General features: G+C 37.3%; 1 protein-coding gene across 7 annotated transcripts in view; it reads left to right on the top strand.

Moving 5' to 3' along the window:
* Positions 1-14304, top strand: part of LOC134745501 (muscle-specific protein 300 kDa) — a 298426-nt gene that overhangs the window by 29841 nt on the left and 254281 nt on the right. For all 7 annotated transcript variants that reach the window (XM_063679556.1, XM_063679613.1, XM_063679589.1 and 4 more), the window contains exon 2: positions 2274-2806. In XM_063679556.1, the coding sequence (XP_063535626.1) occupies positions 2323-2806 (484 nt within the window). In that variant the 5' untranslated portion in view covers positions 2274-2322. The remainder of the gene's footprint in view (positions 1-2273; positions 2807-14304) is intronic.

Genomic DNA, 14304 nt, shown 5'->3' with positions numbered 1-14304 from the left:
GTTATTAATAAACATTTTAAATCAACTAGATAAAATTGCACCGTCTCAATAAATTCTAATTGTTTTTGCTCTAGGTACCTCTTACCATAATAAAACGCTTTTTAGTGCGGCGCGGCTACAAAACAATGGAAAACATTTTCTTGTGCAGATGTTTTGACCTTATTACAACGACATAAAGCTTATAATTCGCGGTGACACTTGTGATAATAGTTTGGGAACCTACATGTTTTCGACGATGACAAACAAAAGGATATTGGAAAACAATGGATGGATGGACCATTTAAGTTTATTACCTGAACGCTAGTGAGAAAGTGACCAAAGTGAATTATGAATGATTACCAATTTAAAGATCTATCTTAATGTAATTAGCAATATTATCGCAAGTTATCCAAGGTAATATGGGTTTTTATGGTTCTTGGGTAAAGTTCTGCTTTTCATTTGAGCATGATTACTCGATAATCCCGCTTTTGTGTACCTAACTTTTTTTGCGCCGTTGGCAGGTTTGTTGTTTTCGCAAAGCAGTAATACACCTGAGATAAAAATAACCACGAAATAATTAAACTGTTATTTTTAATGAATATTGTATTCTGTCTGCACACCTATTATTAATGAAAAAATACAATACCATAATGTAATTATAAAAAAAAAACTATGATCGATATCAAATTTATGTAATTAGCTTAGAAGCAATCGGTTTTATTAAATGATATAAATAGTTTAAAATAAAATTTATATATACCTACTATTAAACATAGGAAGATGGCTCAGTACCTATGTTTCATCAATACGGTTAAAAACAATTTAAAAAAAAGTAATTGTGCGGTTTTATGAAACCACGATGCAAGTGAAACTTTTCGGATTGTAGGCATTTAACTGAAAATTTTCGGAAATTAATTCGAATTACGGTATTAAAATCGCGGTTTTAATGTTAACTTAATAAATTGGGGCGATAGAATAAAAGTTTTACTTTAAAAATCGTAGACAAACGAATTCATCTGAAGTCAACATAATAATAGTGGAAAGTGGACCTTGTTACCATTGTACATTGGCTCAAACTGGTTCGGAGTATTCAGACCCGTTCGGAACGGTCTTAAGTACCCGTGTAAACGGAGATACGTGTCTGAGATACGTTTCTTGGGAACGTTCCTTCGAAACGTTTTCGAATCCCGGCGGTTCCGTGTAAACCGGGTTCTTAGTACCGCCGGGCTTAAGAACACGGGTATTCGTTTCGGCGTGTAACACGGATACCGGGAGCCCTACTTTGTACTACAAACTGCTCCTGCGGCTACCGGGACCGGGGCCGTGTGTGTAGTGTAGTGATAATAGTAGTTTCAAATTTCACTGTTGCCACGTTGTTGCTGGTGTTTCATGCTTTTGTGAAGTTTGTTGAAGATATTACGAGCCTCAACTAAATTTAGCCAAAGTACCTAAATAGCAGAGCTTTTTGGCATTGCATGCAAAATTCAAGAGCGCACTCGGTCTCACCGGATTTACATTTCGAGTACCAAAACCAAACCATTTTTAGCAAAGATAATTATTTCAGTTTACACGGTGACAAAATTCAGACAATAAATAAAAAAATAAAAACAAATAAAAAAAATTAAAAGAAAAAACAAAATAAAATCCAAAAAATAAGTAAAAACTGTATTAATTTAATTTCAATTCTTTTTTAAAAAAAGGGAACCGCCTTCAAAAACCAACCCACTGAAAAGCACAAAATATTTTTTATATACCCCACCCGCTATCCTTGTCCAGTCCCTATCCCGTCGTAAAGCAAATTTCTGACAAAAAGTAATTAGTACCTAATAATAAGCAAATTAATAACCATCCGGGTAATGACTTAGTTTTCGAAGGCGGTGCCAAACCAACAAAAAATACATGTTTAGTTCTTGCACTACTAACTACTTCTCGTATTTCTTTTTCTATTTGGCAGCAAAGAAAGTTTTTGTTGGTTTGGCACCGCCTTCAAAAACTAAGTCATTACCCGGATGGTTTTTAATCTATCCGGTTGGTTTTTATCTTGGGTACTGCTCTCCCAAGTGCTCAACAAGACGTGTTGGATGACCAAAACAGCGCGTGCCTATGTTGAACCAAACCTGAGTTCCACTAGGTACAGCCAGAGTTTAGCATCAGCTCTATCTTGGGTACTGCTCTCCCAAGTGCACATCAGTACGTGTCGGAAGACCAAAAAAGCGTTTTTGAAGGCGGTTAAAAAATTTATGAATACGCACCTCTGTTGCCAAGTATCTTAATGCTCTTGTTCATTGTTTCAGCGATGCAGATATCGGCGTGACACCGGGTTGACAAGATTCAATCCGCGAGATGTCGCAACCGCCGCCGGGACACGGACGCGCGCGGCCCCCGGGCCCTCCGTCCCCCCTCCACTACCGCCCCCCCTCACCATGGGCCCCAAGCCCACCCCCACTTATCTCTGGCCCTCGGCATTCCACAGCCCTGGTGTCACCACCACCAGTACAGCCGTCACCTAAACCATTCAGGCCATTGCATTCTCCTTTCCGGCCGCACTCTCCATCTCCGAGCTCACATTTCTCTATCTCGCCCTATCCCATGTCTCCTACGTTGGGGCAGAGTCCGGAGTATTATTACTCGTCTCCGTACGAGCCAGTTCGGGAGTACGATTACGCGGGAGTCCCGCTGGAGCCGCCTCCGCCCCCAAGGCCGATGATATACGAGGAGGAGGAAGAAAGAGGGCCATCCACGGCAGAGATCATTGCCAGCCAGTCACAGGAAGGCTACGTTGATGAGAAGCTAGCAGAGTATCAGCTCACAATTCAGTTATTACAAGGTAAGTGTGATTTCTATTTTCTATTTATATCTACTTACTTGAACTTGAACTTCTGATTTGTATTTATATCTACTTACTTGAAAAGCTCCAATACGATGATTACACAGAACACTTACAATTCTAGAGGATTTTAGTTTTATGGCCCAGTCCGCCTAATTCACGTGGCAGCCGTTCAAACGTAAACTTGTAATATCTGGGAGACCGAGGTTTGCACGGAAAACATATAAAAACTCAAAAATGCGCGTTTTCCCAGACATAAGACCTAGCTAGATCGATTTTTCGCCCCCGAAAACACCCATATAGCAAATTTCGTCAAAATCGTTAGAGCCGTTTCCGAGATAGATATATACAAGAATGGCTCGTCTAAAGGTAAGATTATGTCTTGACGACACAATCAAAACCACAGACCTAAAATTTATGCTTACGCATAAAGACAGCTGAGGTGTGAGAAAGGGAAGCCATCACGTATATGAACATCCCATGAGTGCGAAAGAGTCAGACTACAAATGAGAAAACGTAACCATTTTTGAGTGACAGTCAACCCAACTCGACCCGGAGCGCATTGCCGTATTTTTTAATCTTGAAAATAAAAAGAAATCAGCAAGAAAATGTAGTGAAGACGGTGTCGTGTAGTGTGCCGGATTGTAGTATCACAGGGCGAAATAACCCAGGCAAACATTCATTCATTTCACAGGTAATTATGATATTCCGAGCGAAGTTTTCTTAACGATATTTTGTCAAATTAACAGCATATAAAGTGTAAAAAGCCGGTTTTTACAATTAATTATAAGTTTTTCTTCAGTTGTGTGCTAATATTTTATCATATTAGTCAATAATTTGGAATATTTTGTGTAAAAACTTAAACTGTTACTATACGCTAGGGCTTGACAAAATGTTCATATGACTGTATCGATAACTTGTCGGTATAATAGGTACAATATATATTTAACTATTTTTTCACATCATTAAGATATTAGCCTTTATAACCGAGTTAAAGTAATAACGATTGTTATAATACCTTTTTTAATACAGTTGCTCAAAAAGTGGTACTTTTTGTGGCTGCGTAGCGTGCGAGAAGCTCAATTTCTCGAACTAGTGCTTTTTACTTTTTAGTTCCAAACTATACTTTCGAAACGCAGTTAAAATTGAATTTAGCGCGGAGCAGGTACCAGGGCCTCATGAGTTATGAGGAGGTGTCGTTGACCAACCCGCGCCGGGCGCGCACGAGTATGAAGGTATCGCGGGCTGCGGCAGCTCGCGTATCTTAGCTGTATAGGTACTTTTGGTTTTGGTTTGGTTTGGTGGTATGATTCTACTAATGATATATTAATTTATTATTTTTTCGCAATTGTATTAAAAAACGTCGTTTACAACACGTGTGAAATGTCTTTTTACACTAGTTGTAAAATGTACTATTTTGAAGGTGCACATGTTTAGCGGTAAATTTAAATTTCACTTTCCAACACAGTAGGTAGGTAGGTACTTACCTACATTCTAGCCACTTTTCTACGACTTTGCCGCCAACACAAGGAAACACAAGACAGCGTATACTTGCACACAGCGTATACACACCCAATCCAACTTGTCAGTAGAAAAAAACTTTTATAAAAAAAAAAGATAAACCGACTTCAAAAAGGATGAAATAAAATTTGATCCTTTTTATGGTTCCGTGTTTAAGTATATGCGTTACCAACTGATATGTTTGAAGTCGGTGCCAAGCCAAATTTTGAACCATATATTCATAGTGATTTTGGTGCAATTCGATAAAGGCTGCGGCTATATAGGTATAAGTATGTACGTTGGATTGCCTAACGCAGCGTACTACGTAGGCGAACAACACGCGAACGCTAAGCAGCGCGGCACGGCGCCTTAATTAATCCTTTGATACCTATAGAAGTGTCCTACGTGGGCGATCTCTTTGCGAACGCGAACGCCTTGGGCCCGCCGCGCCGCGCCGTGTCGCTGCGCTTCGCGTTCGCGACTGTTCGCCTATGTAAGACGCAGCGTTACACGACGATAATAAACGAACTTTCTGTAGGTATTTAAGAACACACCTCAGAACAGAACACACGGTTGAACCTTCTTGACGCAGTTCGTACCATGCTTGTCGGCACATTAGTGTAAATCTAATGCGTTTATTTGTCGTCGTATTTTTTAAAGAGCATTTCTTACTAATTGTTGAACAGTCCATAGCACGCAAGTGTGGGATTGGGATCGAGTTATTTTCTGTCGCTTATCCAGAGGACTACATTTCAAAATATAAAACAATTCAAGGAACCTTCATGCCAAATTTCAGCTAAAGCGGTTCAGTTATTTAGCCATGAAAAGGTAACAAAGAGGCAGACATAATTACTTTCACGTTTATAATATTTGTACAGTTGTAATGGGATTTATATACATAAAGCTCATTATTTTTGACTGGTATTTACTACTTGGCTTGGCACCGACTTCAAACATATCAGTTGGTAACGCATATACTTAAACACGGAACCCTAAAAAGGATCAAATTTTATTTCATCCTTTTTGAAGTCGGTTTATCTTTTTTTTTATAAAAGTTTTTATTTTTCCATTTTTAGTTTTGACATTGTTAAGAGCGTGACGCATGAATGAAAAACATAATCATGTTTAACTCTAAATTCGTAAACTTTATTAAATAATCAGAATTTTTCTCGAGTCCGTCTGGGAAATCATTCCTGTCACTAAATCCATTCTCCGCCCCGCCACTGTCCCAATCCCTCAAACCCCCCGATCACTCAACCTCACAGCACATCAACCCCTGATCACTGAACCCCTCGACCCTAAACCACCAACCCCAGACCCCTTAACTCCTAACCCTAACCCACAATCCCTTAACTCCCAACCCCTCAGTCCCCGACCCATCAACTCACCTCCCCTCAACCCCCAAACCCCCCAAATACTAATACCCGCTACCTTCACCTCTCACACCTACCCCTCACTTCTCAGTCTCTTTGGTTGTTTCCAACACTACCTACATCAAAAAAATTATAATACACATACGAGGGAAGTTCCACATTTCGTCCGTAGTCTTCATCATCAGTAGCCTTACCACGAGATTGACATTGATATATTCGCTATCGTGTGCGTAACTTACTGTTTATGCATCTCGCTCGTACTGGCATATTAGTGTACAAAGTTACGAAGACGCTAGCGAATATTTAGTGTCAAACTCGTGGTTAGGCTACAGTTGCACTACATCAAATTGGTGGTTTTTGGGAGGAAATGCTTGAGTTACTTTAGAAAACACCGAAATCACCATACACGTGCCTTTAAAAATTGAGGAGTTCCCTGAATTCCTCACGGATTCCATCATCAGATCAAAACAAAAAATGTTACGAAAACACCTTGGAGGTACTTCTTTCAAACAGAAAAAGAATTTCTCAAATCGGATCATGGGTGCCGGAGTAATCGCTGAAATCATTATCATCAAAACAATCATCATCATCAGCTCCACTTCATCAAATTGGTGGTTTTCGAGAGAAAATGCTCGAGTTGCTTAAGAAAACACCCAAATCACCATACATGTGCCTTCAAAAATTGAGGAGTTCCCTCAATTCCTCATGGATCCCATCATCAGAACAGCACCAGATTAATGTGGGACCACCTTGGAGGTAGTTCCTTTCAAACAAAAAAAGAATTGTTCAAGTCGGACCACGGGTGTCGGAGTAATCGCTGAACATCCTACATTCAAAAAATCATCATCACTATCATCAAAACAATCATCATCATCAGGTCCGCTTCATCAAATTGGTCGTTTTCGAGAGAAAATGCTTAAGTTGCTTATGAAAACACCCAAATCACCATACATGTGCCTTTAAAAATTGAGGAGTTCCCTTAATTCCTTAGGGATCCCATCATCAGATCAGAACCAGATTAATATGGGACCAACTTGGAAGTAGCTCCTTTCGAACAAAAAAATAATTACTCAAATCGGACTACGGGTCTCGGAGTAATCGGTGCATACATAAAAAAAAAAATAGCCACAACCGAATACAGAACCTCCTCCTTCTATGAAATTGAAGTCGGTTAAAAAGGCGCGAAATCAGGGGTGCGAAACTCCTAGCTTCGGGCAAACTCGGCTCTGTTCGGCTCAGCATTGCTCCGAGCAATTATTAGGGTTGGCACAACTTGACGTCCCTTTGCGTGCACGGTCGTGCACACAGTGGTCACAGATAAGATAATGATCTGAATTTTGACAACCCTAAATAGCCGAAAGGGATAATGCCATATATTAGAAAGGGACATCATGATTCGACCCTGAACCGCTGTCAAACTTCGGTTTTGTAGGAAGTTTCCTTTCTGTACGGTAGTACTATTATTTATTCTGTGGCGAAATTTAAATTTTCTGTGGTAAGTCAACTCTTTGCGCCTACTGTTAGCATGTGTTTGTGTTAACGACGTTGCACCACACACACGCATAAAGCTGTAACGGTGCGGTGCGGCCGGTGCGGTAGTATGTTACGGCTATTATCAACGCTTGTTTGCTTTTTTTTCATTAGACTTTACTTATCTTATACGGAGTTACATATATATCTTTTCACATTACCAATTCGAAATAGTAGATTGTGTCACAAGGGAGCGCTATTATTTTGAACTGTGTGCTCAAGAAAAACAGCATCTCTGCTTTTGTATATTCTTCTCTGCTTTAAATCATAAAATCTGTACCCCTTGGTATATTCACAATATCCGACAAATAACATTTTCACTGCCTTAGGGTCCCATTTTTGCTTTTCTCTTTAGGCACATGAACCATGGCTTGACAACCAAATATTCGTAAATTACTAATATTAGGCTTCTTACCTGACCACATTTCATATGGTGTTTTGTAGTCCAGAGCTTTTGTTGGTGACCGATTAATTATGTAAGCAGCCGCAGATACTGCCACGGCCCAAAAAAATTTTTCTAACCTGGAATTTTGAATCATACATTTAGCTTTTTGCACCAGATTTTGGTGCATCCTCTCGGCCATTCCATTCTGTTCACTGCAGTAAGGATTACTTGTTTGGTGTTGTATGCCGAATTTATTAAAAAAAAATTTAAATTCCTTATTAATGTATTCTGTTCCATTGTCAGAACGGATAATTTTTATTCTTTTTCCAGTCTCATTTTCTACTATTCTTAAAATCCTTAAAGATCTGTAAAGTCTCAGATTTATTTTTCATAAAATAGACAAACTTTTCTACTAAAAAAGTAAGTCGATATAAAATAATAATATATACAATCTTTTAGTCGATAAAATTGACATAATTTTTGGAACCTCCTATAGAGCTAGTTTCCATCGGTCCACAAACATCGGTGTAAATTAGCTGCAAAGGCTCAGTAGCCCTGGTTCCAATATTTTTAAATGGTTGTCGTTTCATTTTACCTGCCATACAGGTTGTACAGACTTGGCTGCCCTTCTTTGATAATTTAACACCCTCTGTACAATCAGCTATTCTCTGTAAATCTGTGAAGTTCAGGTGAGCCATCCTAAAATGCCAAATATTTATATCTTGTTCTTCAACAGTAGATAAAAATGCCGGTGCTACAGAAATTTCTTTCAAAAGGTACATGTTATTGCACTTATAAGCTGTCATAATCAGTCTTTTGTTTTGATAGACTCTACAGACATCTTTTTCAAAATGAAGCACACAGCCATTATTTGTCATCTCACTTACAGAAAGTAAGTTGCTTGCCAGAGTAGGTACATATAACACACTTCTAACCTGAATTGTCTGAGGGTTGCCTTCGGAGTCTTTTATTTGTAAATTCACATTGCCACATCCTTCCACTTTTAAAGTCTTCTTATCTGCCACCTTAATGCTACTTATTGTTGCCGAAGTAACATTGTACATCCAGTTTCTGTCCCTACACATGTGGTAAGAGTCGATATACCAGCGGTTCTCATCCAAAGTGTCTGCAACAGAAAAGGCGGCAAAATAACCATTATTTTGGGTATTCGTTTTATTATTCTTCTGGAAGTGACAGTTATTGCTAAAATGGCCGTATTTATTGCAATTGTAACATCTTGGCCCCTTCTTTTGTTGATTACAATGTGAACTTTTCTAAGACTTAGGTAATTTTTTTGTTTTATTATAGTTTACATATAAGGCTGCAGAATCTGAAGTTTTCACCTACTGGAGCAGCTTTGTTTTTACAAAATCAGCTGTAATGGATACACCTGAGCTCTCAATAACCATAATCATCGGTTTGTAGACATCAGGGAGGCCAGCGAGCAGCAAAGTACCGAGCCACTCATCTCCGACTACAAATTGAATATTAGTAAGCTTATGAGCTGTTGTCATTACTTTATTAACATACTCTTCAACACTAGAGCTATCACCCAGCTTGGTTGAAATCAGATCTCGTAACAAACCTACTTTTCTACTGAGCCCGGAGTCGTCAAACACTTGACCCAATTTTGACCATACCTGTTTCGCCGTGGTCGCATCCTGTACATGGACGTAGTTAATTGGGTCGAGCAGAAGTTTTATTTTCGACCTTGCTTTTTTATCCTTCTTGTTGTTCGCTACATAACCCGCACTTGGTTCGATAGTGTCCCACAAGTCTTCATGTTCCAAGTAGTTTTTGACCGCAAATTTCCAAGTCGGGTAGTTTTCCCTACCATTTAACTTCTCAATTGTGCCCATTGATATTTGTGAAGCCATGATTTAATGATATTTTAGGCTAAAATTGCTGAAATATAAAAACTTGCCACACAGCGCGTGGGCACTTTGAGGTTAAGTTAACTTTTTTTGACAGCTGAGCCGCGAAACTTCGGTAAAACACTAATTTTGATTATTTGAGGTAAAGAAAGCCCATAACCTCTTAGAAACCTCTTATATTTAGCTGATTAGTGCTTTAATTAATATTTAAGGGCTTAAGGAAAAACAGAATGAAACTCACGGATGTAAGACATAGACAAGAAGAGTTTTTTTTTAATAGTGCCGTGACACAAATTGTGTTGCTAGACTCGTTTGCGTTTAATTCTTCTAACAATAATATTTTACATAAACTTCGAGTTAGGTAGTTACGTCTTTATTATTTACTAAAAGTTTAAATGAAACCTACAAAATTGTTGATGGTCTGATGGAGTCTTCATTGCAAGGTTCGAGTCCTTTTTGAGTTGAGTTTAAAAATGACTTAACAAATGACTCAACTCGGGACTACAAAGAATGGAATGTGTTGTTGCAGTCCGCTGCAGTCTCGTAGAAGCGAGTCGGGTTTCTCCACTCGAGTTTTTACTCCAACAATAATCTCAATATTAAATGCATTTGGCATTCCTTCATTGCAGCCACACCTGGTTTACCAAATCAGTCAAATCTGAAAAAATCCAGGGTGAGGGGGCACCCTGGCCTAAAAATGCTTAGGGCACCAAAATGTCTTAGTCCGGCACTGAGTCCAAGTTATCTCGCCATCGCCGACGAGGTCTGCCGGATCCCCGGTTTGACTCACGGGGCACCCACTCTGTGGTTATCTCACCCGGATCGCATCCGGAACACCACGCTGCGCTCAAAAACTCAAATAATAAATTTAGCTCGAAAAGCGGCCAAGTTAAAGTGGGACTGGGCTGGTCATGTCTGCCGCATGCCGAATGATTTGTGGGACTGTATACATTAATAATTAAAAATCGCTACCTATTTTCTTTTATACCGTCAAAACTCTGGTAACAGAACTTAGTAACCAACTAGGTATTGGACGTTATAACATGTATATTTTTAGAGAAATACGACTTCAAACCAGGGATCGAATACCGGTATATTTTTCATACAAATTAACCGGTATTCAATTTCGGTATCTCGGTTGTTTGTGTATATTTTTCCAACTCATTCAGGTAATCTGATAACTCACTGTCCTTACCTAAATACGATTCTATAATATCAAACAAATATTTCGAATGCTACGTGATATTTTGATTTTAAGTTATACCTGTAACATTCCCTGCTTCAAACAGAGTGCGGTAGCGTCAAACTTTCCCCCTCCCCCCACTAAATGTGCCGTGGCTCTCGATGGCTCCCGGTCTGAATTCACTCAATACCACCTAATAGTAGGAGATACGTTATATATGGTCGACCTTCACCCATACGTCTGACGGATGAAACTTATATTTTATGAAAGAAAATATGTTCCTGAACATAAATAAATAGGGTTGCCTAAAGAAATATGGTCAAGGCTATTTTTAATAAATTTTTGAAAATAATTTTTTTTCTTCAAATTTCACCGATTTGTCTGACGAACGGAATAAGTTCCAATTCCAATGGAAAGTATAAAACTTCTACAATATGAATAAATTAGGTTGCCTATGTTTTTCCGGTCACTATTATGAGGTTGCCGTGTTTAAACAGGTGAGTTAAAATCGATAATTGCACCCATCTGTCTGACGCTTGAATTATATATCAAAATAATGGTTATTTTATTGCGAATACAATGGTATAGGGTTGCCTGCAAAAATCCGGTCACAAATAAGGGTTGCCAGGCTTTTATAGAAAATAAGAAGGGAAGACTTAGCGATAACTCAAAAACGGCTTAACTAATCACGATTGGTTTAACTATTTTCGAATGTGTTTATTAATCACTATTTTTGTGGTTTTTTCCATAATTTTTGGATCAATGGTTCAAAAGTTAGAAGGAAAAAACCCCTTTTTTTTTTCTTTCTAAATAATTATTTCCGAAATGATTCAGTTTATCAAAAAATGTTGTTCAAAGAGCCCTATTTATTTTGAAAGACCTATCCAACGACACTCCACACCATAGGGTTGAAACGATAAAAAAATTGTCACACACATTTTGTTTCTTTCAAAGCGATTATTATTATTTATTACGAGCCTTTTGTGTCCCACTGCTGGGCAAAGGCCTCCCCCCTCTTCTTCCACTTATTTATTTCTTCCGATTATTTTCGAAAATAGTAACTTTATCAAAAAATGTTTGTTCAAAACCCCTATTCATTTTAAAATTCCTATCCAACGACATCCCACACCATAGGGATAAAGTGAATATTTCAGGAAATAATCGCTTCTAAAAGAACAAAATATATGTAAAAAAAAACTTCAACTAATGCCGGATATTGCTGGATAGATATAAATGAATAGGGGTCTTCAATAATCAATTTTAGATAAGGTGAATATTTTCGGAAATAATCCCTTCGAAAGAAACAAAATGTATGTAAGGATTTTTTATTTTATTTGAAACCTATAGTGCCGGATATTGTTTGATAGGTCTTTTAAAATGAATACAGGTTTTCAAAAATCAATTGTTGATAAAGTGAATATTTTCGGAAATAATCGCCTCGAAAGAAACAAAATGTATGTAAGGATTTTTTGTTTCGTTTCAACACTATGATGTCGGATGTCGTTGGATAGGTATAAAATTAAAATAAATAGGGGTTTTAGAAAAACATTTTTTGATAAGGTGAATATTTTCGGAAATAATCGCTTTGAAAGAAACAAAATGTGTGCGACAATTTTTTTATCGTTTCAACCCTATTGTGTGGGGTGTCGTTGGATAAGTCTTTCAAAATAAATAGGGCTTTTTGAACAACATTTTTTGATAAAGTAATTCATTTCGGAAATAATTAATTATTTAGAAAGAAAAAAAAGGGTTTTTCCTTCTAACTTTTGAACCATTGATCCAAAAATTATGAAAAAAACCACAAAAATAGTGATTAATAAACACATTCGAAAATAGTTAAAACAATCGTGATCAGTTAAGCCGTTTTTGAGTTATCGCTGAAAGTCTTTCCTTCTTATTTTCTTTAAAAGCCTGGCAACCCTTATTTGTGACCGGATTTCTGTAGGCAACCCTATACCATTGTATTCGCAATAAAATTACCATTATTTTGATATATAATTCAAGCGTCAGACAGATGGGTGCAATTATCGATTTTAACTCACCTGTTTAAACACGGCAACCTCATAATAGTGACCGGAAAAACATAGGCAACCTAATTTATTCATGTTGTAGAAGTTGTATACTTTCCATTGGAACTTATAGACCTGTACCAATAACTTCTGAGGTTATAAGAATATTAATGTTGCTTATTTTTTATATATAGTTTCCAGACCATATACTAAACCTAAAAATAATATTTTGTGTCATCCTAGGTATTTGCTTAGGTAGAAATTTAGGTATTTCTGTTTTCAATCAGCATTCTGTAAAAAAAATATTAGAGACGAAATTCTTTGTTTCCCTGTAAAGGCAAAGTGGCTTCCGACGTACACACGCATTTTGTGTCATTTTCATCCACGGCTATAATGGCATTTAATAAATACCTAATATTGATCCTAAAACGCCTAAAAAAATATTAGAGTCGATAAGTGAAGTGTTGTACTTTACAGAACATTGTTATATGTTATTCAAACAAATCTGTGTCAAATTCATCCACCGCTTTTATTTAAAAAAAAATTTTTTCTAATTAACACCCTGTATCTGACACAAAAAAAATTTCATATTATTAAGTTTACGTCTACAATATTATAATACCACATTGAGACATCATTCATAATTTGGGTCATTTTGATCCACGGTTTTTTTACTATCTGGCAAAATAAAACTCAATTGAGCAAGAAGGGCGTGCGCGGGGAAGGGTACCTACGCGGGTGGGGTGCTTATTATACTTGCCGCAATATCAGCTGGCGACTGAGATCTTAATACTATCTCCTTTACCCTTGTTAAGACCAACCAAGAGTGAAAGAGATGGCATTATGAGCTGTCTCGCCACTTAGTTTTGCGATACAGTGTATTTATTTCATTCGGAGGCATAATTACATTGTCTTATCAATCTTACCGTAGTAGGTATATAAATATAATTAAAAATAAACTGTAGGCTGCACTCCTCATACTGACCAACATTTGTGACGTTCCTAATCAAAAGGTACCAATTTCTCTGACAGGTTATTTGTATAAAGATATAATCAAATTTCGTCTTTATGGTAAACGACAAAGTGGTACCTACCTTTTGATTGAGAATGTCACATCAGCGACTTAAAAAATACTTTTGTTTCGATTTTTAGTAGACTTTTTAAGTTTATTTTAAGACGCAATTTATTGCGATTTTTGTTATGTTTAAGCGTGGCAAGCAACATTAATTACAATGATGATGATGTTCATTAAATACAATATTTTTTCATACTATACTGAACTGTCACCCTATACATGAGATGAGAATGAACAGCGCCCTCTTGACAATGATCATACCTAGGTATATTACTGGTCAGGCTTTAATATGTGTCATAATTTAGTAGTCCCCTTTGTGGATTCTAAGTTTCCGAGTTACAGCAGTTTAGTGAAAGCGTTTTTTTTTAATATAAATTAAGGGTTGAATAAAGAGGAAAGAAAATTTGATTATTTTTGCGCTACGACGCACGGTTTAGGAGATACAGCCCTATAAAAATTTTTTTATTGTTTTTTTTTTCTTTTTTACATTGTGTTTTTTGTATATTACTTTGGGATTTTATAAAGGGGAACGAAAATTTAATTATTTTTGCCCTACGACGCATGGTTTA

This window comes from Cydia strobilella, chromosome 1 (genome assembly GCF_947568885.1).
Source record: "Cydia strobilella chromosome 1, ilCydStro3.1, whole genome shotgun sequence".
Taxonomy (NCBI): domain Eukaryota; kingdom Metazoa; phylum Arthropoda; class Insecta; order Lepidoptera; family Tortricidae; genus Cydia; species Cydia strobilella.
This window is presented reverse-complemented; position numbering and strand designations above follow the sequence as displayed.